Source organism: Hermetia illucens, chromosome 2, assembly GCF_905115235.1.
Source record: "Hermetia illucens chromosome 2, iHerIll2.2.curated.20191125, whole genome shotgun sequence".
NCBI classification, from domain to species: domain Eukaryota; kingdom Metazoa; phylum Arthropoda; class Insecta; order Diptera; family Stratiomyidae; genus Hermetia; species Hermetia illucens.
Genome location: NC_051850.1, coordinates 165924047 through 165935933, shown reverse-complemented (window position 1 = coordinate 165935933; position 11887 = coordinate 165924047). Strand labels below are relative to the sequence as shown.

The 11887-nt window shown below is 40.2% G+C and overlaps 1 protein-coding gene across 1 annotated transcript; it reads right to left on the bottom strand.

Annotated features, from left to right (window-relative positions):
* Window positions 1-4485: 4485 nt before the first annotated feature.
* Window positions 4486-5156, bottom strand: LOC119649005 (multifunctional methyltransferase subunit TRM112-like protein). The gene is made up of 3 exons (XM_038050948.1): window positions 4952-5156; window positions 4782-4883; window positions 4486-4719 (listed from the first exon to the last, which is right to left on the bottom strand). Exons 1-3 carry the CDS (start codon window positions 5027-5029, stop codon window positions 4525-4527), a joined length of 375 nt encoding a protein of 124 aa, XP_037906876.1. The 5' UTR covers window positions 5030-5156; the 3' UTR covers window positions 4486-4524.
* Window positions 5157-11887: the final 6731 nt, after the last annotated feature.

The following is an 11887-nucleotide window of genomic DNA, read 5'->3' as shown; positions in this document are numbered from 1 at the left end:
TCTCATGCAAATTAACTTTTAAAATTTGAATGTATTGTTTGGCATCCATTATACCACCGACAAAGTGTAAATTACCGACACCAGAATCACCAAAACATCCCCAGACCATTACGGAAACGCCACCATGTTTGAAAGTCGGTATAAGGTTTCTAGTGAAGAGCCTTGTATTCCTTTCACGCCATATTCGCACATGCTCGTCAGATATTTTCACATTGAATTTACTTTCGTCTAAAAAAATTACCCTTCTCCAAAAGCGAGATTTTCAGATGATTTTCAGCAGATTTTCTACCCATTATAATTCTTTTTTAAAAGAAGGCGTTTTTTTAACTATGCTTTGCTCGAAATTGCTTATCACAATTTACTTGAGGTTAACAACTGAAATTTTACAAGGTGGCACAACAAGTATTGTACTAAAAGCATATTTCAACCGATCGACAGGGTGTACGAATACGAATTTTGTTTTGACTTAAGCAAGAAATCCAAATAATGATCGCAACTAATATTTCGCATTAGACAATTGCAGACGCTGTAGGCAATAAAATTTGTGTATTTCATCTGACATATTTAGAACTAATTTCGAATAATATCCGAAAAATTCGTAAAATGTGTAGTTACGAATACGGATTTTGCATAGGGTAGATAACTCTCTGAAGAATTTTTCTTTAATAAACCCCCAAAAAGCACAAATCCTTAATTTCTCCAGAAACCTAAATGATTGTTTACACGCAGTCCAAATATTGCATACTGAATTCGAAAGCTACTTCTAGAACTTCCACACCTTCTTACTCTGATTTGCAAATTCACCCCCGTACTATTACTGAGACCACCTAATGGACGCTCTTTAAAACCATCGAGCTCGCTGAAACGTTGAATGTTACTTACATTTGAAGTATTTCAAAATATTTAGCGATTAAATGTTGATTTAGAAATATGATTTTATCAGTATTCAACTTACAATTTCTTAAATGTTAATAACGAATTTATCTACGTTCATATGGAAGATTCCATAATCCATGCCCTCGTAAAATGCATTTACATGACATTCTAATATTAAACCTTAAGAGTTAATTCTTGCAAGGCACATCAATATAAAAGGGAAACCATTATCCATTATCAATTACGCAGCCATACTAAATAATCATAAGATATTATGATGCAACTATTACGTCCTCAAGTAGGGAGAAATTAATCCATGAGAATATTTAGATTTACTACATAAATAAATATTTTACATATGCGGGTCTTATTGGAAGATATTTTTTCAGGCGAACTTTTTCTCCCTTACTTCAAAACATTTGTTAAATTTTAAACCAAAGAAAAAGGAAACTACTTGCCATTGAATATTTTTATAAGATTAACACTTTTTTATGTGTACTGGAAATTACAGGTATATTTCATTTCAGTATTTTTTTCTTTAATTTTGTTAACAATTGTAACTGCAAACAGTAAAATAAATGTTGGTTTGAACGGGAAAGATTCTTCATTGATTCTATATTTTCTTCAAGTTCTTCTTTTTCTTCAGTCTTTGTCCTGTTCACAGGCGGGGTCGGCTCGTCGTGATCGGTTTCGCCATTTTATTTTATGAAATGCCTGATGCGCGAGACTTTTAAATGCGCATCCAGGGTATCAAGCCACCGTTGTTTCGGCCGGCCTTTTGGTCGTTTATCATCGACATCGATATTCAGACCAATCTTGACAAGTAAATTCTCGTTAGCGCGAATTACGTGATCATAACATCGAAGGCGCCTCTCTCGCAGTTTTTCCACGATCGGTGCAACTCCTTATCGATCGAGGACATCCCCAGTTCGGAAGTGATCAAAACGTGACACCCCATTAGTCCAACGCAACATCTTCGCCTCCATTACCGCAAGACGCCGTTCATTGTCTTTTATAGTCGGCCAACACTCGGAACCATAGGCGGCAACAAGACGGACAACATTGCGGTAAATTTTAGATTTGAACCATTCGTTGATATGTCGATCACAAAGAACACTCCTTGTGGAACGCCACTTCATCCAGCTTGCCTTAATGTAGCAATCAATTTCGTGACACAATTCTCCATTGGCTAATAGCATTGACCCGAGATATTTAAATTGCTCAGTTCTGGGCAGGTCACTGCCGCTGACAGTGATTTTGTCTGTTTCATAGGGATCAGTCGACAAAAACTCAGTTTTATTCAGATTCAATCTGAGACCGTGTTGCATGAAGCGATCATTCAATTTTTGAACAAGTTGCTCCAGACCATTTTTGCTATGAGACGGCAGGAAAACATCGGTTGCTGAACGTTGGATGTCCTGTGTGACAGCGCCCATAATAAGAACAAAGGGGAGTGGTGAGAGAGCACTTCCTTGATGAACATCAACAGAGACACGAAGTGGTTTTGATACACCCGTCACACTTCGAACTTTACTTTTCAGATCCTGGTAGAGCAATTGAACCCAGCGCACGGATTCTTCTAGCACTTCTAGCATATCAGAGGAGTTCGTGTGGTACACGGTCAAACGCTTTCTCTAGATCCAGAAATCCAATGCAAAGAGGGCGATGCTTCCGTGTTTCTGTGTTTCTCCATGAGTACCGGCGCAGTGTGTATTGCGTCAGTAGTTCTCCAGTTCTTGACAAACCCAGCTTAATTCACGGTTATTTCAACGATTCCGCGAACACGGTTGTAAAGAATAAGTTCAGAAATCTTCATGGTATGGGAAAGTAACCGGATCACTGAGCCAGTGTTGGGTCGCAGCTCTTCGCTTTCCAGAGGTCAGATGCGATGTCGTCAGGTCCTGTTGCTTTTCCCAATTTCATTCGTTTTATTCCTCGACTTCAGTTGCGTTGGCAGTAACGTCACCGTGTTTTATGTGGGTACCTGTCTCGAACTAAGGACCCCCGTGTTGAAACACAGCATCACGCTGAGGACTGAAGGTCTCTGTTCGCTTGAACCCAACCACAACCTCCATGAAGTTCCCACTAGGGGGCCAACCGCAGACAACCGAGCTGAACGCACAGGCAACAGGAGTTCACCTGAAGTATGTGAATTCAGGGGATATCCCGGCTCCCATGGTTCCAGTATACCTCTGGTAAGGTTTCGTGACCTATTGCCACTTCAGACTCGGGTCTGATCGCCCTAATTAGGCCTTTGGAGCATTCGCCTACTGCTTCACGGCCGGCAAGCCAATGTGATACAGCGTTTCCCGGTGCCACCACTATGGAGGTTCTCCTCGGCCACTTGGTTTTTGTTCAGCCGACAGGGTTGCCGCCCAGTCTTCCTGACCGCCACCTCTGAGCACCAATTGCGTTGACAGGTGGAACTGCTCCAAATGTCGGTTATGATTGTGGAAGTGGAGGATGACAAAATTCTTCAGTTGAAATCTGCTCGAAATATTCTCGCCATCTCCCTATGTGCATTAATGAGCAGAGCATTGAAGACGTTGATCAAATTCTGTGTCTAGGGAGCGCGATTTCTGCCGACGGTGGCACCGAACTGAATGTTGCCCGAAGGCTGAATAGCGCTAGATTCGCTTACGCTGCCCTGTCTAAAATTTAGAAATTCAGTTATCTCAACAGCAAGATCAAGTTGAGACTGGTCTGTGCTAGTGTTCTTTCTGTATGCTATATGGGAGTAGAACATAGAAAGTAAATTCCACTGTTTCTCAGGAGCACCAAACCTTCGTGAACACCTGTCTGCGTCGTATCATCGGAGTACCCCAGCCTGATACTATCTCGAAAGAAGAAATTGTACGGCGCACAGGCACAGTCAAACATACTGTGATCGGAAAACGAAACTGGCAGTGGATAGGTCACACATTAAGGAGGATCGATAATTGTATAGCAGGCTATGTCATGCAATGGAATCCACTCTCCTAAGATGACCTAAGGACACGGCGCAGAACAATAGGCGAGCAGTATGAGTGTCTCGGGAAGAGCTGAAGGGCATTTCAATTAACCGCGAAAGATGGCGCGTAGATGTAGTCGACGCGCTATACCCCACCAAAGGGTGAATGACAACCATATATATATAACCCTTCAACGAGGATGACCGCCAACGTTGCTAAAAAGACCGATCTTTCGTTTTTTCCACATGCCCTCCCTTTCCGGGGGTGGGCCTGGCGAATCAAACTTTACCAGATTAATATCAACCCCGCTTCCATTTAAAGAGGAGGGAGAAGACCGCCGTGGTTTTGAAACGGGGTCACCAGCTTCTAACTTGATAGCCTCCTCTACCCTGCGGGAGTGATTCAAAATTATAACCCAACCGTTTTGACATGAGAATAGCGCAGATTGAGCCGCCAAGAGGTCTCTTTTGCCGGCTGCACTGCAATTCTTCAACGGGATTAGAAAGAGGGCCCTCGTTTTTCTACATATCCTCCTCATACTCTCCGCCTTACGGGGTACGGTTGAAAGTTCAAACTTTACCAAGTTTCGATTTTGACCTTCTTCCAAGTAAATTCCGATCAGTATCTGATACAGCCGCCGAAATTAAAAAATATAAAATGATGTATACTTAAAATTACGTTTATTATCACTTAAAATTCACACCTCATCCTCATTCAATAGCATATTCGGTATTCCCTGTGTTATTGGAAATATTCTACCAGTCTCCGGACACTCCAGTTGCCCTTCGATGATGTCAATCTCTAAGAGGATGTGGTGCAATTTTTGAAGTAGGTCCTGATCAGCTGCATAGTTCTCACCCAACTCTTTTGGGACTCCTTCGGCACAATCGACCTATAACAATAATAAATCAAACATGAATAGAATCCTTTGCGGGGACCAAACGTTTGTGTTACCAGTTCAGCTGCCATATGAACTGTGGGATAATCCAGACGCGGCAGTAGCCTAGTGATAAATTCTGGATTGAAATCAGTTTGTACGACTTCTTTTTGGACAATCTGAAGAAAAGAAACGCATTTATTATTCGAAAATTATATAGTCGGCAATGGCATGGCAAAAAATTGACCTTGAGTTTCAGAGGGTATCCCACTTTAACACCTCGAATGCACTTCGAAGTTAGAAAATTGTACGTAATAAGCTTCATATTTCACAATTCTTTGCTGAACCAGTCCTGAATTTTGCACTCCACGGGGAATTTAAGAACCGAAACCTGCGAACACACCAAACACGCTTCCACGTTTGTTTTGACAGTTGTGCCTATTTCCCAAGACGCGAATCATGTATCAAAAGACCATTGTGAATTGACGAGCACACATTTATTTTAGAATAAACATTTTCAAAGTAAGAAATTTATGCTTTTCCAATGATTATAATTGCGAGGGGAAAATACTATCGTAAATTAATTGATATTTAAGCAAGTTAAAAACAACTGTAGACTGATAACTAGTGGTATAAAAGCGAAATATGCGAGTAAATCAAAAGATAGTACGGGGGGATCCCCCCATAAAAATATTCGTCCCTTTGAATGGATAAAAATAAACTTCGAAATGAAGCCCAAAAAGAGCCTAGCTCAGGTATCTGAGAACATGAAAGGTCCCAGAACATTCGTAGTCAAATGAATTAGGAATTTTGAAGCTTATATCAATGTCGATGATCTATTTAGGAGGTCACGCAAAGGTATCACTAAAACACAGGACAAATGCATCACCGCTTTGCTCATAAAGTCTCCATCATTATCTTTGTGTCAAACAAGAAAAAATGCAGAAAAAGAATATTAAAATAACATTAAACATAATCAGAGAAAGACTTCGAGAAACCTGTACCACAACAGCACAACGACCAAATCTGCACTGTCGGCAATGTACACTAAAAAATATTTAAGTTGGGTCAACGAACTGATTAACCAAGATTGAAGCTATGCGATATTTACAAGCGGTTCAACTTTTACGGTTAGTAGTTGATAGAAGTGAACGAACGTTTTAAACATAAAGCAACAACTCGAGTTGAAGAATGCCAAATCCAAAATTTAAGTCAGTGTCGCCCTCTATGGTGATCCTGAAGGTGGGCTGACTATAAAAGATAACGAACGGCGCCTCGCGGTAACAGAAGCAAACCTGTTGCGTTGAACCAGTGTTATAAGATGTCATGATCACATCCGAAATGAGGAGATATGGGATTGCAGCGATCACGGAAAATTCGCGGGAGAGGCATCTTCGATGATTGGAAATCACTTGCCGAAATTAGTCTGATCATCGAAGTTGTAACCTAACGTCGACGATCAGTATTTTATCAGTTTGGCGTTAATCAAAATAACAAAATTATGACAAACTGATGGCTTATTAATCGAAACATGATTTCCAAATGTTTAAATCCATACAACAAAGACACGTTTTTGTTGGCTTGTTTATACTTAAAATGTCGGTCCATCAAGTGTTTCGAACACAGGATATGTCTTCAGTGCTTGTTTTGTAATTATAAAACCAACACTGAAGAAGGACACATGTTGTGTCCGAAACATGTGTCTACAATTTTGAAAAAAAAACAATAAATCTATAGTTAAACTGGAAACTTTTCCTTTCAATAGTTTTACTTCAAACGAAGTATCGGAAACAAAGGAACTACTTTTTAAAACTTATCGGTCCATCAGTTTTTCATCAGTCCATTTGAAATAATGACCGCGTAGGGTAGGTTAAAGGGGAACGACTAAAGGAATAAGGAGCGCAGTGACCCGAGAGATCAAAGTATCCGTAGCCACAAAATGTTACCTTTTTAAATATCTTCGTCTAAAATTTACCTCCTCCTAAGCAAACGATTCTCTGTTAGTTTTTTCCAGCTATGAAAATTATTAAGTGGTATTTGATCGTCAAATGGAAAAATCACGGATAATCATTTTTGCCAGCTGCAAACTCATCCATTTGCGCGTGTGAGTTCACATGACAATTTTTAACTCCCACGAAATTTAGAATCATACGTGGCCTTTCATGCAGAAAATATTATTAATTCTATTTTTTCCGCCACGAGTGGGTGCTGTTCGCCGTCTTGGAAAAGCAAAGTAAACGCACGTGATTCCTGACCTCTATTCAGATATATCTATGCAAGCATACCATACATATACATACTTGATTACCTCGTTGAAGATAAGTTAAAACAAAAATTATAGTATTTTTGATGAACTTAATTTAGTTAGCTATTCTACCATCATCCATCATCAATGAATATCATTGCGGAAATTAATTCCATTTTACTTATAATAATCGATTGGGCAACTATTCAATTTTAGCCATGACCTTAAAGGACATTAAAGCATTTCATTTCTAGACCGTAAAGATTCACTAACACGCATTGAGCCCGTCGACTACTACTACCCTGATTCAACTCAGATACAAATTCACAGCTGATGCAAAATTTTGAATGGGTTGTAAATTGCAAGGAAGCACGTGGAGTACATAATAATTTGGTCGAATAGACATTTGTTTACACAGTAAATGTTTGCATTGTGGTTTTGTTTACGATGTGGAGTCTATGAATGATTAGATAACTTTGGTCTATTTACAAAGTGTGTAGAAAAGTCCTTCTTCTGATATAGTCGATCACTTAAGGTGAAAATCGGTTTAGACCTCCGAAATCTTCCGGTCAACATGGATTTACATGAAATTTTTGGTTTAAATTCATCTTATTCTCTATTTCAAGTTCAAATTGAAGTTATATATGCTCAATATGCGCTCTTTGTTTTAAGGTGGTGAAAACCGCTCCCTGTTAGAAAAAAACAGAAAATTGGAAATTAAATTATTTATTAAATTGGAATTACCACATTCAAAGATTGATTTTTACTTGGGAAAGTTATTAACTCTTCCTCCACCATTTCCATCTCGAAAGAACGCTCATTAACAATTTATTACTTATTTCAAAATTCAACCCCAAAGTACTACCCTTTGTCCCAGAAATTGTGTCAATTATTAATGTAAGTATTTTTTAGCTTAAGCTTATCTTTGCTTTCGTTTAAACTTATCTTTGTGAATTTTTTAGCGAATTGTATATAATGACTTCATTAATACACATTAATACAGTACGCACTCCCCACCTTTCCAACAAATGTCAAAACTACTTCGTCTTCGGGAAGTATTAACCAAGATCTTTCATTGGATACTCCACATGACTATATTTGGTGACAAACATTTACACCCCCATTTGAATGTATGGGGACTCCCATTGCCAAACAAAAGCCAACCCTTAAGCAACCACAAATTAAGCCACATCCTTTTTAAGGTTTTGGGGGAAACAGAATCATTAAAATCGATTCAATGTGTCTCTGTCCGTCTGTCTCTCCGTCCGTGGCAACCAGCCACACCCGATTTTTTCGGACACGGTTAAATTTATCCTATATGTTTTGTAAATCCCTTGATAGCAGATCGCTTCGTTGAATTCAAGGGGGACTACTCATATATGTGAAAGAGGAGTGCAATTTTTTTTACGGAATATGGCTTTGCTTGGTGGAACATGCAAGGGCCCATTTAATACTTTTCCAAGCTGGTCGTATTTTTGATATTGGACGAAACATAGGAGAGTAAAGCCTCAAAATGTGAAGCAGGTGTCATTCTCAGAACCTATCCATCGAAAAAATCTAAAAAAAAATCATGCATCTGCTTGAAATCTAGGCCTCAAAATAGAAGATTAGATGATTTAAAAGAATAGTTGGCTTCGTCTGAAAACGTACAAATTTCTGTGGGTTTTGCCCGGGGATGATTATGAGAGTGTGGACTTGATGGACAAAGATCTGTTAAAAATACCAATTTTCGAGTCGGCTTGAGCGTGCTCCTCTGGAGTGGACCCATGAGCATATCGAGTGAAGTGAGGAGCATTGGGATTGATTTAATTTGTACGGATCGAACGGACGACTTTATGTAAGGTACTGATTCGGAAAAGAAAATCTTTTCCAGACAATTGCTAATATCGTCAACACCATCTTAAACTAACGAATGTGAAAAATGCCATTTTCCAGATTGTTACATTGTTAATAATTGTTGTTGCTCTCCTGAAAACTACACAAAATCACATTCGTTAGTTTAAGATGGTGTCGACGATATGTTTACCGAAAATTATGAGTTCACTCTCGAACATGGTTCGACCCAATCGAATACGTATGGTAAGTAATATCGCCAATTATTATCACTAATTAGTAGATTTAAGAAAACAGTTCACCTTTATCCAGTACATAAATAATATAGAAAATAAAGAATTTTTAAGTACCAACATTCTTACAAAGCTAAGAGTTGAGGGAGTTCTAAGTCTGCATCCAACTGATTTCGGACCGGAGCAATTAGAAAAAAACTTTTTTCCGCTTTTATAATCCATAAACCTTTCTTTTGGATTATTGTTTAGAATATGAGGGGTCCTAAGTCCACATCCACATGATGTTGGACCGGTCCAAATAGAGAGCAACTTACTCCTACGTTTTTGGTTCACGGGCCCCTAGTTGGTACGTTACCGAGAAAAGCATTGGACGAGGGAAGCTTCTTGGAAATGTGACTAGACCAACCTGCTAAGGCAGGCGGTCGTACGGAGAGAGCTTGCCATGTGCATGACTGCGTCACATGCCTAGGAGGTGCTTATTGCCACTGAGCCAGACGAATCGCTCAGACGGCGATAGGAAGGAATGATTAGGGGCAAAAGGAGCATCCTTACAAGGTAGCCTGCAAAAACCTTAAACTTGCCATTCAACGGAGCAAGGAGGAATGCTTTAAGGAGCTCTGCTCGGAAGAAGATGTAAACCCCTGGAGGAGTGCCTATAGAATTGTGATGGGACGGTTGAGAGGACGATCATCCCCACAGATCACGTGCCCTACACTCTTATTGAAAATCATCACCGAGGGGTTATTTTCCCAGCAAGAAAGGGGCACTGACACATTTCAGAGATTCTTGAATGTGACGGCAATTCTTGCAGTGACCACGGACGAACTGTTGGAGATCTACAGCAGAATATGTGATAACAAAGCTCCGGGCGTGGCCGGCATTCCGAACAGAGCCCTTAAGCTCGCCGTAAAATCCAGACCGGACATATTCGCTGAATTGTTCGAAGCGTGTGTGTCTAAAGGATATTCCCAACAGCATGAAAGCGGCAGAAGCTGCCTAAGGCTGGCAAACCTCCATGTGAACCATCTTCTAATAGGCCCATATATCCTGTAGACATTATGGAGAAAATGTTGAAGCAGGTAATTTCATCACCATCATCAACGGCGCAACAACCGGTATCCGGACTAGGCCTGCCTTAATAAGGAACTCCAGACATCCCGGTTTTGCGCCGAGGTCCACCAATTCGATGTCCCTAAAAGCTGTCTGGCGTCCTGACCCACGCCATCGCTCCATCTTAGGCAGGGTCTGCCTCGTCTTCTTTTTCTACCATAGATATTGCCCTTATAGACTTTCCGGGTGGGATCATCCATACGGATTAAGTGACCCGCCCACCGTAACCTATTGAGTCGGATTTTATCCACAACCGGACGGTCATGGTATCGCTCATAAATTTCGTCATTGTGTAGGCTACGGAAGCAGGTAATTTACAATAGACTACTCCCGATCGTCGAAAGCCAGGAAGGAGCTTTTAGATCGGCAGTCTGGGTTCCGTAAAGCTCGATCAACTATTGATGCCATCGAATTGATTACTGGCTTTGCCGAAAATGCAATTCACGGAAGGGACAGTACCAGCAAAAAATTGCATGATGGTGACCTTGGACGTGAAAAACGCATTTAATTCGGCCAATCGGAACCTTATATGAAAGGGCCTGACCACGATTGGTATTCCCACTTATCTCGCAGCTATGCCGATAACTATCTGCGAGAACGGACGCAAAATTACACCAGAATTAGAATCAGCAATCACATCGTCACTTCCAAGCCGACCATCAACTACCTGGAAGTGATGATAGATAGGAAGATAAGTTTTAAACAACACGTGACAATATGCTTGTGACAAGGAATCCACGACCAGTATAGCCCTGACAAGAATAATACTGAACATGGGAGGGCCAAGGTATACTTGTAGGCTACTTATTGCCAGGGTGATGAGCTCGATGTTGGTTTATGCCATTCCTATTTGGGGAAAGACATTTCACATATCATAAAGTGAGTGCGGCCTGTAGGAGGACAGCCCTAATAGTGTGGTTCTGCTTTCAGAACCATCTCAGATGAGGCTGCATTCGTCATCTCCGGAATGATACCAATTTACATCTTGGCAGATGAGATGACGAGTATGTATATACAATCTGAAGTCAGTCTTTCCTTTGTCACAGATGAAGAACGCCAAAAGGGAAAGATCTGTAAACAGATGACAGGAGCATTGGGACCATTCGGAAGGTGGACAGATAGGCTGATCCCTACTATCAAGAATTGGTTGGAGAGACAACATGGGGAGATTAATTATAACCTCACCCAGTTTCTGAAGTACTGTTGCTACGGCCGGCTTATATTTTTTTTTTATTTTTCTATTTCTTTCTTCTCTGTTAATTTCCGCGTTATATCCAAAACCGCCGAGAGCACTATAATCGCAAACACGACATAATTGCGAAGTGTATTTAAGTAGAAACGGCCTTATATGCAGAACCAAACTATGCTATAGCAAAATTTTTTTTTTGGTGATTGAGAGAATCCCAGTCCGTACCCAGTTGATGTCGGATCGGACCAATTGAGAAGAAACTTTATTCTATTTTTGTGGTCCACGGACACTCAAATATTCAAATTTTCAAAAGGATGACTTTTATTCGGTTCCAAATATTATAGAAAGTTCTTCCTTTTATTTTCTTCGTGCCTTCTTTTTCATTCTCTGCTGTAGATAGAAAGAAATTTGTTACACCGTGTCCAGTATGCACCGTTCTTCCTTGTTTTTTGCTGTCTTTGCTGATCGATACTGTGATCATCTCTATCCTCCTTATTATGGCATTGTATGCTGCCATTTTCATGATTCCAATTAAAAGGAATGGTCCGTTCCGAATGTGTTGTTTTTCGATAG